This window comes from Ornithodoros turicata, unplaced genomic scaffold (assembly GCF_037126465.1).
Source record: "Ornithodoros turicata isolate Travis unplaced genomic scaffold, ASM3712646v1 ctg00000895.1, whole genome shotgun sequence".
NCBI classification, from domain to species: domain Eukaryota; kingdom Metazoa; phylum Arthropoda; class Arachnida; order Ixodida; family Argasidae; genus Ornithodoros; species Ornithodoros turicata.
Genome location: NW_026999412.1, coordinates 97,754 through 118,642, shown reverse-complemented (window position 1 = coordinate 118,642; position 20,889 = coordinate 97,754). Strand labels below are relative to the sequence as shown.

The 20,889-nt window shown below is 45.6% G+C and overlaps 1 protein-coding gene across 1 annotated transcript in view; it reads right to left on the bottom strand.

The window, feature by feature from the left end:
- The window catches only part of LOC135375576 (lactosylceramide 4-alpha-galactosyltransferase-like), a 58,612-nt gene that overhangs the window by 1,522 nt on the left and 36,201 nt on the right, over positions 1–20,889 (bottom strand). The window contains exon 3 of the mRNA XM_064608256.1: positions 14,246–14,449. Coding sequence (XP_064464326.1) covers positions 14,246–14,449 — 204 coding nt within the window. The remainder of the gene's footprint in view (positions 1–14,245; positions 14,450–20,889) is intronic.

Below are 20,889 nucleotides of genomic sequence, written 5' to 3'. Positions count from 1 at the left end.
GTGGTTGAGACGTACAGCTTTGTTTCTACTGTGGAGCAGTTGTTGGCTTCTAGTTGAGTACTCCACAGCAACGTATCCTCTGACTCAATGTACACAGAAATGTCACAAAAAGTAATTCTTGTGGTGTGCTTCTAGGATAATTACGTACCCATTCCGTTTGATGTAAGGTAACAGTTACACCAGTTAAGTACGCCAATGAATGAACCCTAATTAACCCCACTGCCGTATCTGCCGTATCGTGATGCCGTATCGTATTGCCCTATTACCGCAGTTGAAACGTACAGTATTATTTCTACTGTGGATTAGTTGTTCGGTTGACGTTGAGTACTGCACAGGAACGTGTCATCTGACACAAAGTTGACAGAAATGACACGTACTCAAAAATAATTGTCGCAGTCTGTTTCTAGGAGAATTAAATGCCACGTTCTGTTTTATATAACGGCACCATACGCCAATGAACTATCCCCAACTAGCGCGTTAAAGTCAGTATTATATCCACAGTTTTTTATCACAATGCTTGTACAATAAGCTCATGCTGCCTATGAGCTACTGGAATTATTTTCCATCCATACTGGCTGATTTTATCTCTTCTTGTGTCAAAGAAGCTCAAAATAAATCATGATGAGCCTTAAACAGACAGTAGCATCCGTTCTCGTTCATTTCATTTTATTCTCTATGAACCACAGACCACCTATATAAAAAATTCCACGCGAAATAGTTTGAGTGTCATTCGATAGAATGCATGACAGAGAAAAACGCACTGACACGAGAACGTGAAAACGCACTGGCAAGAACCAATGAGGGTGCGGTCTTGTGAGGAGGAATGCCGCGGTCTTGGGATCCACAGGGGTGACATAAACCATGAAGGTGTAAAGGGAAAAGAGAATACATATATCACAACTTGGAGTTTATTACAGAAAACGTACCTGACTAGAACAAAGCGTGTTCACCCGAACGGCGCTCGACCAACATTGCTCGGGCGCCCAGATCGTTCTCTTCGCTGACCATGACCATGGGTCTGGACCCTAACACTTCCCCCGACCTACAGGAGTGTTCAAGTCAAACCAGGGCTTTTCATTTTTCACAAAAGTAAAATGAACGTACAGGCGAGAAACTAGTTTTATTTTTCAACGTAATCTCCAGCTGCCCTAATGCACTTGGTGTTCGCTGTCGAAGTGTACGGCCTAACATATACGACGACTCTGATGCAGCTCTATGCACTACAAAAACGTGCGTTGCGGGCTATGTTACATGTACCTTTGCGCGCTTCTATTACCTTTGCATTTGACCTTCTGGGAGCGATTTCCATATTTTCTCTCGTCAAAATCCAGGTTACTGTTATTATCCATAAAATGTGCTATTCTTATTTAACATTGAGATTGATCGAGCTCAAGTTAAGTGACCGACACTATGCGGCCCGCAGCGATGTGTGTTGCCTAACGCTACCTCAGTGTAGAACGGATTACGGGCTTCACTCTTTCTGTTACGTCGGTTCTAAATTATGGAATCAACTCCCTGTCCATGTAAAAACCATTAAAAGTATCAAAGCGTTTAAAAAATAGAGTACGGGAATACTTTAGCACTGAAAGCTAGGTCTTTGTGCATGCAAAGTCAAAGGGAGATAGCAGGGTATAAGGATGACGAGATTAAAACTGGTCCAATAACGCAGATTCGCAACAACCGCTTGTAATTTAATGACGCGACGGTCACTATTATGATAGGTCAGTTAGGGTTGCTGTTGATGATACGTTTTGTGTGTATACGTGTTTTCTCTTATGAATATTCCTTTTTATCTCTTACACAGGACTGTTGTATGGTGTATGTGTTCCATGTAAAAATCAATTTTCTTTTTGGGACTGCATCTCGGGCTTGCCTAGCAGTCCCTATTTAACAGTTTATGTATATACTCCATGTAAGAAAAAATAAAACTAACTTCCAAACTCGTCCCAGCGTTTCACGAGGAGTTGGATGCCAGCAGCGAAGAAATCCTTATCGGTGCGTAGCAGCCATGATCGGACTGCATTCTTGACCTCGTTGTCGCAGCTGAAGTGGCGGCGCCCAAGAAACGGCTTCAGTGGCCCAAAGAGATGGGAATAGCTGGGGGCGAGGTCTCGACTGTAAGGGGGATGTGGCAGCAACTCCCAGCCAAGTTCCTGTGAGATGTGTGTGGTGAGATGCGCGGTATGCGAACGTGCATTGTCCTCTAGGAGGAGGACTCCTCTGGTGATGAGGCCTGCCGCTTTTGCTTCAGCGCCTTATGCACATCCCTGAGAACCTGGCAGTAATATGCATTGCAAATAATTGATGGTGGTACCACTGGGCAGAAAATCAATATGAACAACGCCAGCCTTCCCCGAAAACCGTGGCCATGACCTTACCCGCAGACGGGGTGCTTCGGAACTTCTTGGGAGCTGGCGAGCCCGGATACTTCCACTGTTTTGATGCGCGTTTAGACTGAGGAGTAAAATGGTGCACCCACGTTTCATTTTACGTGATGATCCGATCAAGGAACGGCTGTCCTTCAGTGTCGAAACGGAGAGGTCTTGGGAGATTTCCAGTATTCTCTGCCGGTCAAACACGGAGAGCTCCCTCGGGACCCAACGGGCACTAACTTTCCGAAACTGGAGGTGTTCATGATTGATAGTGTTCAACGTTCACACAGAAAGGTCCGTCTTTCGAGCCAGTTCGAGGCATGTTATCCGTCGGTCCTTGAGGATCAGGCGCTTCACGGGTTGGATGTTCGCAGGAACTCTGACACTGGGCCCTGAGCCGCCCCGGCCGGGAACGTCCTGCACTGATGTACGGCCGTCTCGGAACCATTTGCACCACTCAAACGCTTTGCTGCGGCTAAGTGTATCGTGGCCATACTGAGCCTGCAGTCTTCTGTGAATTTCAGATGACTTTACGCCTTCATTCACGAGAAACTTCATAACAATTCGCTGTTCGATGTGCGCGCTCACCTCGTTGTCGGCCATCTTGTCCAGCACGTGTCTTCTGTTTGCGCATACTTTGGAACACCACGTGGTGAATACGGAGACTTGTCGCATGTGACAATGACGAAAAAGAAGTAGCGCGTCCCGGTCAAGTCCCGGTTTGACTCGTAGCTATAAAGTCACACGAATAAATGGACAGTCACTTTGAATTGCTGTGATGCTTTCTGTTGACGCCCGGGACGTCAGTGGTTTCCAGTTGCTTGGGTGGAAGAAGTAGGGCAGGAATCATGACGTTGAACGTTGTCGTCGTCCTGCATTTGCGCTTGCTCTCCTCGGCTGGATGCTAGAGCAGGATTGGTGTACTGGGTCCTGCTATTGGACCTTAGTTTAGCGGACTGCGACTGTCCTTCGCCGGTGTGATCGTTCCCTTCGTGCGGAAACAGGAGAAGGGTAGCAGCAGTTATACCATGAGGCTCGGGTGCATCTTGCTCTCCCGGCGTTTTGAGTCGAACTTTTATGTACTCAACATGGCGCCGATGAATCTTTCCGTCGCTGGTCCTGAGCGCAAAAGAACACCGACCCGTGCGTTGTTGAATTACGGCCCACACCCAACGACGATCCCTGCCGAAGGTACTGATGTATACGGCCTGTCAAACCTTATAACTTGATGCGGATGAACCTGCATCACCGTGCTGTGGGGTGACGGACTCCTCTTCTGGATGAAGGAGATTCAGTGGAGTCGTGAGACGACGCCCAAACAAGAGTTCCGCCAGTGTCTTGTGAGTCATCCCCGACACAGTCATGTCCTGTTTTTTCCCCCGTCTCGTTGGTGGAATTGCGCCATCTCCACAGATACAAAGTTCGGTGCGTTGTCGGAAACAACAGCCTGAGGAACGCCAAACGCTGCGAACAATTTGCGCAACTCGCCGGGGATGCTGGCGAAAGTTGTGCTTTTCATTCTTCGTACTTCCAGCCACTTCGTGAACGCATCTACTACTACAGGTAGCAGGTCCCGTCCAATAGACCCGCGAAATCTATGTGCAGTGTGTGCCACGGAGGCTGTCCGTGCTTGAATTTGAAGTCTATCACAGCAGAAGCAGATATCGCGTACGTTTGGCTTTTGTTAAACCTCTTCGCTGTTAGCTCAAAGTCGCGATCCAGTCCAGGACAGCAGAAATCACCTCTGACCGCACTTTTCATTGCCGAGGCTTCCGGGTCGTTCGCATGCAGCATTTTGAGAACCAAACTTGTGGTCCTGCCTTAGTATGACGACCCGAGATCCCGAAATAACCCAACCGCGGCAAATTACAATAACAATTCACTGCTGTGTCGCTTGTACGGCTTGAAAGCTTCGTCTTTCCACTGTGAAAAATCTCCAGTTTGGACTCCTTGCAGTACCAGTGAAAACACAGCGTCCCGTTGAGTGAGTCTAGCAATGTGCTTGGCATTGAGAGGGTCACAGTCAATAGCTTCCAGCATCAACACGTCACCTGCGGACGTCTCCCGGTCGTGAACACTGGGGAGCGGAAGGCGATTGGAGAATCGGCATTTTGATGCTGGCCACCTGGCCGATATAGTAGTATATATAATCATACGCACTCAATAACAGGCACCAAAGTATCATGCGTGGTGATAGCGTTGCTGGAATCTGTTTGTTTGGGCTCATGATTAAAAGTAGCAGTTTGTAGTTCGTCATAATTGTCACTTGTCGGCCAGCGATGAAGTAATGAAAATGTTTTACTCCATATACGATTGCTAGACCCTCTTGATCAAGATGGGCCTAATTCCAATACTGCCAATACTGCTCCCCCTCCGTAGGGTGAGGCGTCGCATGACAGATTAAGCGGTAAAGAGGGATCGAAGTGTGCCAGGGTTGGGGCAGTTACAAGCAGTCGCTTGAGCTCGTCCAGAGACTCTTGCTGCTGAGGTTCCCATTTTCACGGTGTGTCCTTATCTAGCAGGCGATATAGTGGTTCTGCCACCGCCGCTCCGTCCTTGATGAAACAATCGTAGAAGCTGAGTAGCCCCAAGAAAGACTGTAGCTCCTTCTTGTTACGCTGTACGGGGGCATCGGTGATGGCCTTAACCTTCCCTTTGTCGGGATTATTCAGCAGCATTTATGCGGTACCCTAAGTATTCCAGTTCAGTAACGCAGAATAGACATTTGTCAAGGCGCGCATTTTATCTAGCTTTGCTGAACCGTTGAAGTACTTCGCGAAGACTGCTGCGGTGCTCTTCCAGAGCACCGCCCAAAATCACCTGTCGTCTAAAAAGCCCCCACCCCGGCTAGCCCAGACAGCAAAGTGTCCATGTATCTCTGACATATGAGTGGGGTTACGGACACACGAAGTGGTAAACGTGTCGTATTGACCGTGAACAGTTCCGACGCGGAGCGATCAACTGTTAACTGTTGGTATGCTTGATGCAGGTCAATCTTTGAGAATATTTTTCAACCTTGGACGAGAGCGAGCATGTCATCGACGGTTGGAAGAGGGTAGGCTGACTTAGCGACTACAGCATTTACAGTGCCGCGGTAGTCGCCGCAGAGACGAGGCTTACCATCTCATTTTCTTACTGTAGCCAGTGGTGTACCTCAAGCTGATGATGACACTGGTTTCGGTATTCGTTGCTGGGGGGGGGGGGGGTAACGTTGGGTAGACGAGCGGTCTGCTGCTGGAGCCTATCTAGCTCCACCTCAACTGATGCTCCCAACGCCAACGGCACAGTGCGACTCTTCAAAAACTTTAGAGTCGCTGCTGGCTGCACGTCGATGTGTACCGCCTCTCCTACGTGTGAAGCTGGTCAAGCTTGAAGGCTGTGGGAAACTGGTCATGAAGAGGTTGGCACACGTTGCCTGTGACAGCGTAAATGCCGTTGAGTGAGGTTACATGGGGCCCAAATCAGTCTCTCCCGAGGGGACTCGTCCCCCGACCTGCAATGACGTACATCTCCAGCAGGGCCCGTTTAGGGTGTAATTGGACATGGACCGTCACTTTGCCACAAAATTCTAGTGGTGATCTGTACTCCAGTACAGTGATCTGTACCGTGCTGCTTCACCATCTCACATCGGGAGTGAAGGAAAGACGCGTCTCCGAAGATGCGAAATATACAAAATAAAGCAAAAAATGGCGTTCCTCCACGAATATTTTTGCGGACGATCTATCGAACGGATTTTTGTTCTTAAAACGACTACGGTATCAGGTGACCAAACGGACCAGATGTTCTCATTGGGACAAATGCGTAGCTTTCACATTAAAAAAGTTAATTATTCAAAGTTAATTAGGCCATTGCATTAGGAGTTTGCTGGTGCCCTCTTAGGGAGTGCCCTTCAGCATATACTTCATTGAAACCGACTTCATCTCGAAAAAAATGATATATATATATCTTTTAAAAATATATGTTTGCATTTAGCTGGGACACCCTGTATTTTACACGCGTCACTTGCTTGTGTGTGGTTGTTTGTACGTCGCTTCATTATTACGTGAACTCGAGAGACCGAAGTAGGGAATTGCGGATGGTCTCGGTTTGCATCATCGTGGTTATACCGCTGGTTCTCAGAACAGCTGGAAGGTGACAGCTTAAGGTGTCTTCTTCGAATTGTTTTCGTTCCCGTAAGGACTTGTTACATCCGTTGCGGCTTCTTTATTACCCGAACACAGCACTCCATATCGCTGCTTCAACACACCATAGGTGGTAACATGCTCATTTCTGCCTCTGACAAGGAAGGGTCTGTCGGTGCCGTACACCATCTCGTAGATAAGGAATTAGCCACAACAGTTGCGATGCCGACAGCACTATTCTACACGCACCGAGAAGGGCCGTACGTACGCAACAGAATGTACAGAGCTTGCCTCGATTCCACCGCTGACCATCGTCCTCCCCTCTCTCCCTCCATCCGCCCGTTTCGCCGTCATGACACGTGACTTCGAAGGGTTGCTCGCAAACGAAGCAGCTTCGCTGTATTTAGGAGAGAGTAACTCGACAACTAACACTGTCCATGCTAAAAGATGGGTGCGGGCGGGCGGTCACAGGCTGGCATAGGAGGAGCCCATTGGGAGCGGGCAAATTCCGTTTTCTAGAGTTTTCCTATAATATCTCAATGGCTCCTCGCGGAAGGCTATAACGGGAGTGTTTACCTCCTCGATTACAGCACCATCTTTCGGTAACAGCATATGCAGGTTGGTAACTCAGCCCATATACCACCCAGGGTTCACAAGTTTATTACATGACACAGCTATAACTTCTCCGAGACTGTTTACATGTCGTTCTAACACCTGCCGACTTACGTATTCCCGTCGGCATAAAGCCAAGTGAACGCCGTATTTTGCCAGCATAAACTATACGGTGCTTCTTTCGCCGACCAAGGTAGCACATTTTTCCTTCGTTTAAGTACAACGCATCAGCTCAGCGCGTCTTTACGCGAGGTTGTCATCACATCTTTGAAGGTGAACAACAGTACGAGGCCTTATGTACAAAACTGAATTTTACTGTGAGATTATCGGATACAAATAATTACCCTGTTCGAAAGGCTTCCAAAACGGCGCACAGAAACAGAAAGCACGTTGTTTACGCAGGGTTTGGCCGCTGATAACGATCGCAGTTAGCCTTGAAGTGCTACTACGGACTAAATTTCGTGTCTTCAGAATCCTACCAATTATGTTGCTGCAATCTTTTTGTCTTACTTTACATTCCTACAAAATACTTTGGCTCTACATGAGGCGAGAGCTACAGGCAATTAATTCTGATTTTCGAGAACTCTCACACCATGTTATGCTCCGACGGAGCGCAACGTTGCTGCTCTTCGCGTCTTCCGGGAGGCTCACTTCTTGCACTCCCTTAGCGGAGGCCCACGTGACATATCATCAAACCGCTCCGACCTTGGACAAAAAACAAAAGGGGGAGAACACATCTCTCACATTTTCCCCTCTTTCGATCAGCCTCACATGGCTTCTCCAACACGTTACCCTCCCCGAACGCCGGCGTCGCTGCTAGGAGACGAGTGCCCTCTCCAGAGCATGATATCATTGCAATTTGTGGGCTTATGATTACGTCACTCGCTTGTTGCGTCATCAAAACATGTGGAGGTTCTGCAGGATCTTCACAGATTGACAGAAATGCACAGCGTTCGTAAACATTCAAATGTTTACGAACACGTGATTGAAATTTCGCGTAAAGAATTCTTGAGGCACCTTCTTTTCATGGTCTAAGTAAAATAAACACTGCTTTCCGAGTCCGGAGTGGCATTTTAAGGTCCGTTGATGTTTGCTACGACGTGTGTTCCGGACCTGTCCAGAATGCATTACTATCGCCGAGTACGCTTTCGTCTATGGACCAATACAGATGATGGACGGCACCTTCTTCCTCCAACTCCCCCGGTTAAAGAGTGACGTTATGCTGCCGGAGGTTTAGCACCTGCTGAGGCAGTGCTTATATTTGAGATTCCTGCATTCAATATTTAAGCACTTTTCGGACGAAAAAATTTGCCAAGTAGATTTTCGACTTAGAATTGAAAGTTTAGTGGCTCAAGAGTAGCTACGACCATAACCCCTTTGGGAGCTCCCCTTTGGAGGAGCTCGATATTCCCAGTCGCAAAATCCCCGATCTCGAAATTAATGTTCTCGAAGCAAAGAAAAAAAAACACGTTCGACTGCTTCGTAAAATTATACGCTGTGTTTAAGAACATAACATCACAATTCATCTACTTAGATTCACGGGTCTTCGATGTCTGTCCAAGTCGTATTAGCGAACAAAAGCCACAATTTAGCAGCCGTTAGGCTTAGCAGGGCGGACATGACGGAGCGCAGCGTGTTGGTCAGTTTCTGATACGGTTAGTCAAAGTTAATCTCAGTTCGCCGTTGGCAGTTTCCCGCGCGCGACTGTGCACCTTATAGTCAGATAACATTTATTAACAGCAGTACCCTGCTGGAGAAGTAGGCTCGACCTCATTCAGCGCCCGGGGCAATTTCAATGAGAATGTATGCCCCAATTCATTTAATGTGAATAAAGCGCTTATTTCTCATCGAAGTAATGAGAGGTGTTGTGAGAAAGCTGACTTTATGTTTGAGCGCTTCAGCAGATGTTGTGGTGAAGAAGGAAACCATAGGAAACCAGGAACTGATTTCTCCAATGAGAAACAATGACTTTCAGTGATGCAGTTGAGTTGATAAGAAAAGAAAAAAATTGAGAAATAGGCACTCGCTACCAGAGCCGGCTACTCCAAATCACTTAGGAAAACACAAATGGCTATCTACAATAAAACCAATGAGTGACAAAGACACTCAGTTAGTCACTCACACACACTGTCCACACACGCTGTCCACACTAGAGATGCAAAATTTCCGGAAAATTTGAATCGCTCTAAAAAAATACCGTTTTTTTTTTGTTTTTTTCCCGAAAGATTGGAAAAAACGGAAACAAACGCTGTGACTGCTGAGTCAAAGCATTGCCGGCCAAGCCACAGCATACAATGAGCTAGAAACTTTAGTAGTGTTCACCCTCTTCGCATAAATGCAGAGCAGAGCATCCCATGAGACTGCTGTCTACTCAGCGATAGGTAATTGGAACAACCCGTCCACTCCGACCAGAACTCCGACATTATGTGAACGCGACGGCGATCGCTTGGAGCAGCCAGACGGAGCTCTAAGTTGGTGGTTGTTGGCGGATTAGAGGCACCCAAGGTACTGTTGGCGGGTTAGAACGCATAGAACGCATCGAAGGCACGAAAATTTACATTTTTGAATTTTGTCGCCTGAAAATTTTGGGCAATTTTTCCGGAGACGAGAAAAAAACAAAAAAAACTTTTTTCCCAAAAATTTTCGTTTTTTTTCCGGGGCTTCGCATCTCTAGTCCACACACACTGTCAGTCACACTGTGTCCACCAACTTGGAGTCTGCGCAAAATCGCAGAAACGCCTGCATGGCGTGAAACTGATGGTCGAGTGACCTATAGGGCCCAGAACCTTTCAATGGGAACTGGGGCACCAATTCATTTCATGAGAATAACGCAAGTATTTCTCATTGAAGTAATGAGAGGTGTTGAGGGAAAGCTAGCTTCATGTTTCAGCGCTCTAACAGGTGTTGTGGTGAAGAAGATTCACAAGAAATCAAGAACCAAATCAAGAAATTGGTCCATTGGGTGACAATGAGAAACAATGATTTCCACTTGAAGCAACCTGAACCGACGTGTCGTGCAGTGAAGATCCCCTTGACAGAAGAAGAACAAAATGGGCAATTGGTTTAGCATCGAACCATCATGATCATTGCCTCAAATTAATTAATGTGAGCAAGCATCTTCTGCGGGTAAGACTGCTCCGTGCATATGGTAGAAGACACATTCGAGGGATAGTGCAAGTTGGTGCATTGAATACACCCCCAAGTCAATCATTCCAATTTAAAGTATCTTCTATTCGAAACGAGGTTGAATTCCTACACACTTCTATGGGCACAAACTAATCAACTGACGAGTTTTAAAGTACTTACGTTTTAATCTATTTTTGTAATGCATGAGAGTGAAAGAGAATATTCTTTTCCCCAGGAGGCGTGCATAGCAATACGCAGGACTCGCAGAGGTGGGCGTTTGTCCTCACTAGCCTCGCCCTCACCTCAATTTTCTGGGAGAAAAAGTTTCCTCACCTCAATTCACCTCAAAAAAATTTTGAGAATTTTTCCTCACCTCACCTCACCTCAATTTTTTATTGAAAAATTGTCCTCGCCTCACCTCAAAAATGTTTTTCGAAATTTTCCTGACCTCACCTCACCTCAAAGGAATTTTTGAGACTCTTCCTCACCTCAATTCAATTTTTTTTCGAAATTTTCCTCACCTCACATCAATTTTTTAAAGCTATTTGTGTATTCGATGTTTTTATTCAATGCGCGTTGGCTTTGAGTGACTGCCAATGTAAATGCATATACCTCAAGCGTGAGTGCATACAGGGTGCGGCACGAAACGTGTCATTTGACCATTGCCTAAAGCGATATTCACTGAAGTCCCTTGTTGGTTTTGATAAAGAGCTTGGTGGAGTCATCATTCTTCTGTTAATGGTGGTGAGTGTTTCTTTCTTGCAAACATACAGGGTATTCAATTTTATTTTTCTCAATTTTTATTACAGTTTTATTACGATTATTATTCATTATTATAATTTTTGAAGTTTTATTAAAAACTAGTAGAGCAAAATCGATGCAGTTTTTCCAGTTGAGGTATATGGCCATGAGAACATCCGCTCGAAGAAAACAGAGAAAACAAAGAAGGAAGAAAATTTCGCTATGCAAAGGAGCCGAAACATCAACTAAACCTTTTTCTAGCGCAGACAGAGCGACATGCAATCCACGTGAGAGGGCCGCGTGCTTGGGAGCGATGAAGCTGATTGATGCAGGAGTTAATCTGCTGGCCAGATAGACCGCTCATCGACCAGGACAAGGCGAAGGTCGCATCATTGCTGCGCTTGCAAAGTGCGTATTACTTGTTTCGTCTTATCTGCAGAGCGAAATTCATCGTTGAATATATTGCAACACAGGAGCGCTTCTCATGTTTTTTTATATTCCTTTCTGTTTTCTCGCTTTTATGCGAAATCCCATAATTGAAGAGTTAATTAATAATTAGTGATCTTGTAGTTATACATTGTTCCAGAGAATGTTCACCTGTCCATATTGCTCAACTGCAAAAACGGCAACTATTGTGCTCTGCTAGTTTTCTAATAATAATTTTGTGACGAATAAAAATAAACACCCTGCAGAATGCTTCTTTGGCTTCGGACAGCCACGTACCGAATTTTGTATGACTACCACTAAAATAGTAAAGTAATTGAAAATGTAGCTAGTTTTAAATACCTAGGTGTGCACCTTACGAACGACCTGACCTGGAACAATCATATCGCAGAAATATGTCATAAAGGTAATCAGGTATTGGGTTTCGTACGGAGATAGTCGTATTTAGCTTCACCCACTGTTAAATTGCTAGCCTATCAGACACTCGTACGCTCTAAATTAGAGTACGCGTCGCTGATATGGAGTCCCTATCACAAGTACCTCATTGATGAGCTTGAGTCCATTCAGAACAAAGCTGTCCGTTTTATGACAAATATGACAGGCAGAGTATCACAGATTTCAAAAAAAAATGCAACTCATCCCTCTCTTAGAAAATCGAAGAAAAATACGGAGACTCTCATTCATGTATAAACTTTTCCATCATGGGTCTCAGTATTTGCAAATGGCTCATCACTCCTCAAGCGTAGTTGATCATTTATGTAAACTGTAAGCAGCCTTTTGATTACACTAATTACTTTTATTACTCCCCAATGCAAACATCCATTCGTGAGTGGAATGCCCTCCCTGCGAATGTTGTTGCTTCAGCATCTCACGAACATTTTGTGAAGCAGTGTGGAATGTTGTATGATTTGTTTCTTAACTGTTTGCGTGCTATTTGTCTCATGTTCGTTTCTGTTACTATTTGTAACCTCTTTTGTCTGTTAACCCCCCTCATGGAATGCCTCTTGGCATTTGAGGCATATAAATAAATAAATAAAATACCTGTGACAGTTTGTACAACGCCCAAGAACACCGTGTGCATATAATGCGGAACAAATGCAGGTATTATTTCAAAATGTGGCATGTTTATAAGTGCAGCTGGTCTTTTAGATCCGCAGACGGGGTGGTTGTCCTCTAATGACTGCTGTATCTCTCTCACTGCTGCTTCATCAGTCCATTCTCTTGCGGTGTTAGTGGTGATAGGGTACATGGCTAAGGCATGGTACTCTCCTCCATGGTAGCACCAACTACATCCGTAGAAACCGTGATACGCAACATTGTTTTGGATGGGAGGCAGAGCTACGGAGTCGACACAGCTGCATAGTCCAATAAATCTGCTTTTAACGATGCGTCCTGACTTGGTCTTCCACGTCACACCGCTGAAAATATCATTTGCATCATCTACAGAGTCCGAGGAGGGTGTTCATGTCGGGCTTTTCTTTACCACAGTTAAAAGCTTGTGCTTCTGCCTCAGAGTTTGCTGCAACCCATTTATCATCACGTGAATGGGCCAGGCTGAGGTGTTTTGATTTATATGCTTCACACTTTGCTCCGTCCGAGATACCTTCAAATTTGTTTGCCTCTTAGTTCTGTACAATGACTTCTCGCAACCACTTCTCTAGTGTTCGATTACACTGCATTGTGGCGCTTCATGAGGTGCTCCCCGGAAAAGGAGCAGGAGTAAAAGAGTTTGTGCCTTCAGTTACTGCTAACTGCCAATTACATCTTTTAGATTTCCTATTTATAACTATTTGATGCACGACAGTATTACTATCTAAACATTGCGCATCTGTGAAGGCACAGTGCGAGTGAAAATATTACACCCAGCTGGAATATGTGCCGTGATAGAATACAATGCGTAGTGCCTTGAGCCAGTAAATTTCCAAGTCACATTGGGTCTAATACATTTTTGTGGGACATCATTTGCACTAATTGGAAACCTCTGCACATCTCATGTGACTATAACGCAAAAAAAACCTACTGGCAAACGGAAATGGAGAACCATTCCAATAAGAAAGATTTGCTGCTGTGGCTCATTAGTTCAATGGGACATGACGGGGAAATTCAATGTGTTTTAAGCCACCGCTTTTCATTACATCTCATCAACACTTACTGTGATTTCTCATTAAGACTCATTGTGCCATTTTCAATGTGATTTTTGTCCCAAATCATCTATCGAGAATGAGAATTTCCATGCTCACTGAATGAGCCTTGTGTGCAAGATGTCCAATAGGTTAAATGATAATTTCATAAGATTTTGAATGAGACAGTTTGCAGCAGGGTTTGAAGCGGAGATTTCGATCACTTTATTTTGAGGTACACCTCTCCCGTTCACACGACCCTTCTCTACGCTACACAACCCATCACACGACCCTACACGGCGCTAACGCAAGACAGCATTCACAGCGAAACGAACCTTCCTAGGTTACTTCGACTCAGCTGTGCGGCGCCGTATCGCAGCCTTCTTTCGCCTCCGCTGCTTCGCACAGCTTTCATAACCCATGGCGCACCCCATGCAAGACACGTCTGAACGTCATAAACGTGTTGACCACCACAGCTGCCCCACCGACCGTGGCCGCGTCGCACTCTCCACGCGCCTTCTCCTTCCCTCTCGGCTCACCGCGCCCCGCCGTGGCTACAGACAGGCTGTGCCGCGATTCTTGCCTAGCGAGCCCTTTTAATGCTAACGCATTAAAAGGGCTGTCTGTCGGCCGATGCAGAACATAGCAGCCGATCGGTTTCAAAGATTGGTTTACGAGTGCGACCATCGATTTAATGCTCATTGTTTACCTGATGTGATTCCGAGATGCAATTCTTGAGACCAGTGAGAGGCTTGAGATCGACGATATCAATATCCATGTAGGCTCCTCCATACTTGTAGAGAAGAACTAGGCGGAGGGCATCGGAGAGATGAACAGTGGGATATAGACTCCGGTTAATGATCCCCCTCGCGTACCATGGTTCCAGAGGAGTATCTTTGAACGTATCCTCCAACTACACAGCGACAGAAAAAAGAAAATTAAAGTAATTCCGTTTTAAATCGACCGAGTTGGGAAATATACAGTTTTTGATGTGACTGAAAGAAATATGTGTTGGAGGGCCCTGGTCAAACGATCGAGAAAGCCACACTTCAGAGCCGCGAGCGATGAGCCGTTCGCGAGTGGGAGACGGGGAAATCTCGAATGTGATTTGTCGTGCTGAAATTTCTATCGTGTTTGACGACCTGTAAACGTGTACCTTGCCACGCGATGGAGGTTAATTCCCCTTTCAAACTTTCATTTCGAGCCTTTATTTCCTGGTTGTACGCATACTTCTTGGTTTCACTATGTAGCTAGAAGCAACACCGGCATACCAAGGCTAGCAAATAGTCAGCCCATTTCCTCTGCATCCCCATTGAATAGACGCTCTTCCTGCGAAGTGTCTGCGACCGCGACACTGGGACAAACTAATGCTCAAGGTATATGCGCGTATGGCCGCGGGCTTATTGATGACTGGCGCCGGACAAGGGCAGACTGGCCTTGGCGGATTTAGGGAAGGCCCAGACAAGGCCAGACAGTGTGTATAGTACTAAGGTATCCTCTGTCTAAACGGAGAGGACAGGTGGGTGATGATGCCAATAAAAGGGGACGCGAGAACAATGAGCGGACTTTTTCCTGACTACCGGTCACGCACGCTCTGCTCGGAGGTCGGTCGACTCGAGCCTGTCATCTATGTATATTTCTATAAATATATATGTTTAATAATGTTCTATAATATATATGTAATATATGTTTGTAAATAAACCTGTTTACGATAATGGAAGCAGTTGACTACGGACGTCATCAGCAAGTATCGACTAGTGATCGGTGAGCAACGGGAAAGAAGGAATAAGGACCAAGGACGAGGTTTTACTCGGCCCCCCAGTGCCCGTTGGTCCTATACCTACGATGCTCTAAGGTGGCACAATAAATAGTACACCAACTTCGGTATACGTAGAAGTAGTATCGTTAGCAAGGTTCCATCACAGGTTATCCGTCACAGGTTGCCCTTTCGACTGTTTTTTTTTAACTGTCGGAAGAATAGTATCATTAACGATAAACCTTAACTCAGCCCATAAACCATAACCATAGCCATGACAGCCCATAACCATAAACAAACAACTCAGTTGCAGAGTGGAGGAACTCACGGCATTATTTCCACTCTATTTCCTGGGACATACTGCGGACGTTATACAATACTTAAGCCCTTATTGCGCCTTTCTGGTCTTACAACCGTGGGTCGTTTGAGTAGTGCTCTTATTTGACTTCAGATCTCCTTTTGTGGCCTTGAATTACCGGGCCTTGCGAACCATTCTTTCCAGGCGCCAGTGTAAATAATGCATACTTTTTAGCAACAGGACGTCATATTTTTTCTTCAGTTCGTGCAGGAGCTTCTCGTAATGTCTGTGGCAACTGGTACTTCCAGCCCTTTGGCCATGATAGACTGCGCGTTTGCAAACTCATTAGTATTAACATTTTTCTTGCGTACATTTGTCGTCGGGCCATCGGCCTCTTACTTCTCGCTGGTATTGCACCCCGTTCCTGCAGTGAGGCATTCAACAGCGACAGAGGCTCATCATGGTGGGCACTCTCTGATGTGAAAGATGCTTCAGGTACAGGTTGCACAGCCATACCCTCCTCTTGAAACCTGAGGCACCGTGTGTGGCAGGTTGGGCAAACACGGTTGCCAGGGACGAGACCCAGTGATGGCACCCTTCCAGAAAAATTCACGGAAATCATCATGGTGCCCTTTATTTTCTTGTTATGGACAGAAAATGGATTAGCACAGTTCCTCGAAGCCAAGACGAGAGGATATTTGCGCCCTTATAATTGGCAGTGGTACTCACAAACTCTGGTGATATCTTTCGAGCCTCGCCGAGATCTTGATGGTATAAGGAATTGCTCCTCGAGTTGCAGGGTAAAGATATCACGAACGCGCCACGCGTTGCAGTGCACTTTTCCGATCCAATCGTGCAAATCTAGGGAGCCGCAATACGTGATGTGAGGGCAGCAGTGTCGTTGGACAAGCTTGCCCCACGTACAAAAGGAGAACAAGCTAGCCACCAGATCGGGAAAGCATTTCCCCAAATCATACGACGTACACTTCCGTGTGAGGTAGTCGGGCATGTGTGACCCCAAACACATCAGTGAAGGTCCGCCAGATCTCCTGTCTTATCTTGCGTACCAAACAAAACATATCGGCGACATTCTAACGGTAACGTGTTGTGCTGACTTGCTTAGCTCAAGATCCCGGGTTCGACCCAGCCGAGGAAAGTAGCAATGTGGGGAAGGCAAACATTGCTTCTAGCACCGTGTGTCGGAGATATCCGACGCACGTCAAGACAACGCTAGGTTGTCCAGATTATCGCCTGTCCTACTCTGAGGCACGTGGCACATGTCATCACAAAAATAGGCTGACACACCTTACGTGTAACATCACGGGACTGTTACCATTATTATTACGTCGTACATTACGGTGCAATGACCAGAAGGACACAGCTGACCCCTCCCAAGCACCACGAAAAAGATCTAAGCCGCTTATGCTTGTGACCATCAACGGATTCCCTTGGTGCAAACCATTGCCGCACGAAATGCTACAGGACTGGTAATCTGCAAATGTTGCCTGTTACAAGTGAAAGCTTGTGTTTGGTGTGTTCATTCTTTCGACAGTAAAAAAAAAAGAAAAAAGAAAATAAAAAAGAAAAAGAAACACCCGAAAAGGCAACCTGTGACGACGACGCTTGTCGCGTAAGTATTGCTCCGCGCCATTCCATATTTCTAGTATTATGTGAACTTTAAAAATTCATCACGCGCGATAAACAAAAAACACCCTGGAGGTACTTTTAGTATTGGTAGCCGGGATAACGATGAGTACCTCGGTGGTAAATTCGGACTGATAGCTCGTCCACCATTGCCCTTTTGTACACGCCGAATTAGCGGATATTTGCTCAAAGGGCCAACTTCGCATTTGTCCAATTCTTCCAGTTTGTCACATGACCTAAAATATTTTTCTGTGCAATGCATTGGTACTTTACTAGCACATAAAAATATAATCGTTGTTAAGGAAAAAAAAATCCGGACTTGACACTATGTGCGCTGAATTTACTTGTCCAGTAAGTTTTAATCCGCTGATTGCTTGAGGTAGGAAGCTGTCAGAGATGAAACTATCCTTCCTTAAAATGACCTAGTTCGAATTTTTTATTTATTTGCATCCGTATTCCCTCCACAAGCACCAAAGCGCGCCTTGGTTTTTGGTCCGGAGCCGACATTCCATCCCGCCCTACGGCCGTTCTACAAGCTGCGTTGGGGAAAAAAAAAAGTTCTAGTGCACATTTACGCGTGTCCCAACATCGTATATTTTTTATTCGAAAATCGACGTTGGTCGAGCAACACCAGTGGGAAGTTTGATCTGGAATGACTCAGTATCAACAGGTATTGTTTACGCCCATTCAACTGAAGTGATATCTTGGTGGACGTCATCTATGTTGCTGCTCAGTCTTACCCGATTTGAATTTTCAATACTTTTTTTACTGCGTGATACACAAGGGGCAGTATCAGTAGAGGCTGTTTATGCCAGCTCTTGCAATGTGATATTTCGGTGGCTTTCATTATTTAAGCCGCTGTTTGTATGACTGCTCAATTTAATAAAATTTACCACCATTTATAATTGTTCAGTGTAACATTTTACCAGAAGCTCTCATGCACACATCTATACAGGTTGTCCCACCGAAAAAGGACCAGGGGCTAAAGATAAAACGGAGTGTTCTACACAAATGGAACCAACTGTACGTGCTTGGCAGTTGTGTGGTCTATCCAAAAACATTTTTTCATCGCCCCTTGTCAATTAATTAGAGGTAATTAATTTTTAACTTTTTAATTATCGGTTTTAGCTCTCAGCTGTCAATGAGGAAGTTGTAGTACATGTCGAAAAAGACGCAACTGAAGTGGTTCGAGGTTGCTATGGCTTGTGGTTTCGTTTTTTCCCGGGGTTAAAAATTGGTTTCAGAAGCTGCACGCACCACAGATCGCTCCCCATAATTCGGCGCCCGCGCGCGACGATTGCAGTGCTCTCTGATTGGTGTGCCGTGAAACAGGTGAAATATCTTCCTCTTGTGTGACGTGGCCCAAGGGTGGTCTCCAAGCGCTAATCTCAAGGTCCGTGTACGCCGGAGGGCGCTGGAATCGTCGCGCGGGTGCCGGATTGTGGGCAGCGATCTGCGGTCCGCCCGGCATCTGAAACCAACTTTTAAACCCGGGAAAAAACGAAACCACAAGCCATAGCCACCTCGAACCACTTCAGTTGGGTCTTTTTCGACATGCACTACAACTTGCTCATTGACATCTGCTAAAACCGATAATTAAAAAGTCAGAAAATTAATTACCGCTAATTAATTGACAAGGGGAGATGAAAAAATATTTTTGGATAGACCACACAACTGCCAAGCACGTACAGTTGGTTCCACTTGTGTAGAGCACTTCGTTTTTTCTTTAGCCCCTGGCCCTTTTTCGGTGGGACACCCTGTATATAAAATATATATGTATATATAGGTTAAAGAGGTTAATGTATCAGAGGGCTGCGAAGTCGAATAAAAGTAAAATAATAAGACGTGGTCGACAGATTACAGGAAAGTTAACAAAAACTGATTTATTTAATGGGTAATTTAGAACATAGATTATAAAAGAACGGTCGACGTTTCGATAGTGGCACTGTCGAAACGTCGACCGTTCTTTTATAATCCATTGGCCAAGGGGCCAATGCCACATTCAGGGGTGTGATTGGGCTTTGCGGTTTTGGAGCAGAAATCAGAGCAACGAAAATGCCGGTTTGGAGCAGCAAAAACCAGTTTGGTAGCAGCTCAATAAACTGGCAAAAGTGCAGTCAGGTAAATGTTTCACGAAACATTCAATAATTAACACATTGTTAAAGTGGCGTACAACATAGAAACTACTTAAAGCAATAAATTTTAGTAATCAAGTATCAGAAGTGCCTGAATTGCTATTTCTATTGTACTAAGCCTTTCTGTTCCTTCTAAATTTGCTAGGGCTGCAGCAAGCTTGGTTCTGCCAACAGGAGGGTCTGCCCGCTCTCTATGTCTCTAAAGGTTGTTGATTTCATACCGTTTGGGATCCTCGGCATGACATGACATTCTTCTTGCATTTTCAATGTCATCCCTCAGTTTTCGCTCCGTGATGTGATGTGATGTGATTAAAGCAAAAATGGGGATGTGTGTGTATTTTTCTCGTTCGTACCAATTCACAGTAAATTAGGATACTGAAAGCGAATTTGAAGGACAGAGGCGCACTTTAAGGCACAGTGACACAACTGCCATTTTAATTTGTTTTGAGATACCGACGAAAACACAATGATCTAGCGATCTGCAGAATGTCATTAATTAAGTATGCATTTGTTAACATACAGAAGTCCTAAACAAACTATGAATGCGACCTACACCTATGTATACAATTTTACACAATGACATGGTTTTTAAACAAAAGCAGACCAAACAAAAGACCCCTCCATAAGAAATTATTTTGTGCAAAAAGGTTCAAATACACACACACACACACAAATGGGATGATCGTAAATCTGCGTCGTTATGGCGCTACACGGCCCCATTGCGCTTGTGAAAGGGATGAGAAAGTGATGATGATGGAAAGGTGTCCTATTAGAGTTCGTTCATTAGTCATGTGCTGGAGAGGAACTCAGCAACAGCTCGTAGGCCTTGCATCAGATGTGAAAGGTCGGACCATGGCCCGAGTATTTTGAAGTCGAACTGGCGTTGATCGACGCGTTGGAGAGCAGTTTCCATGAGGGCGCGCTCGCGATCGTACTCTGTGCAGACCAGGAGGACGTGATGGAGGTCACCACGCACAACACACGCGGAACAGAGGCTGGGCGCGCCGACACCGAGGAGGTGTTTGAAGGCAAATAGTACGCAAAATGCCCATAAAATTAAAACAAAAATATTGCCCCAGAGTAAAATTGTTGTTGTTTTAGTTAGATTTAGGGCTTCTGTGTCGACCTCGAAGCATAGTTCCCGAAGGCGCCTTTCATCCTGTTAGTAGTCCACGGTGTCCATCCTGTTAATAGTCCAACTATTCCACAGTGGCAGGAACCAAGTACAGCTAGAAGCAGCGTTAACTTGAACGCACCTCCGACCTAGGGAGCCATAGCCATTTGTAGCGAGAATTCGGCCATTCTTTGATCTTTTGCCGCCTCTTGTTTGGAGCCTATTTTGACGTCAGAGTCATCGTCGCGCCGCCCAAAAGGCCTGAATCCAAGCAGAAGCTGCTTATCAGCCATCTGGAGGCCGCCATTGCGATGCTGGTTGACAGCTTTGTTGTCGCAATTAATGTAATCTACAGGAATAACCGGCTCATGACCCGCAGCCGTCTGTGATAAGGGGGGCTGTGTTG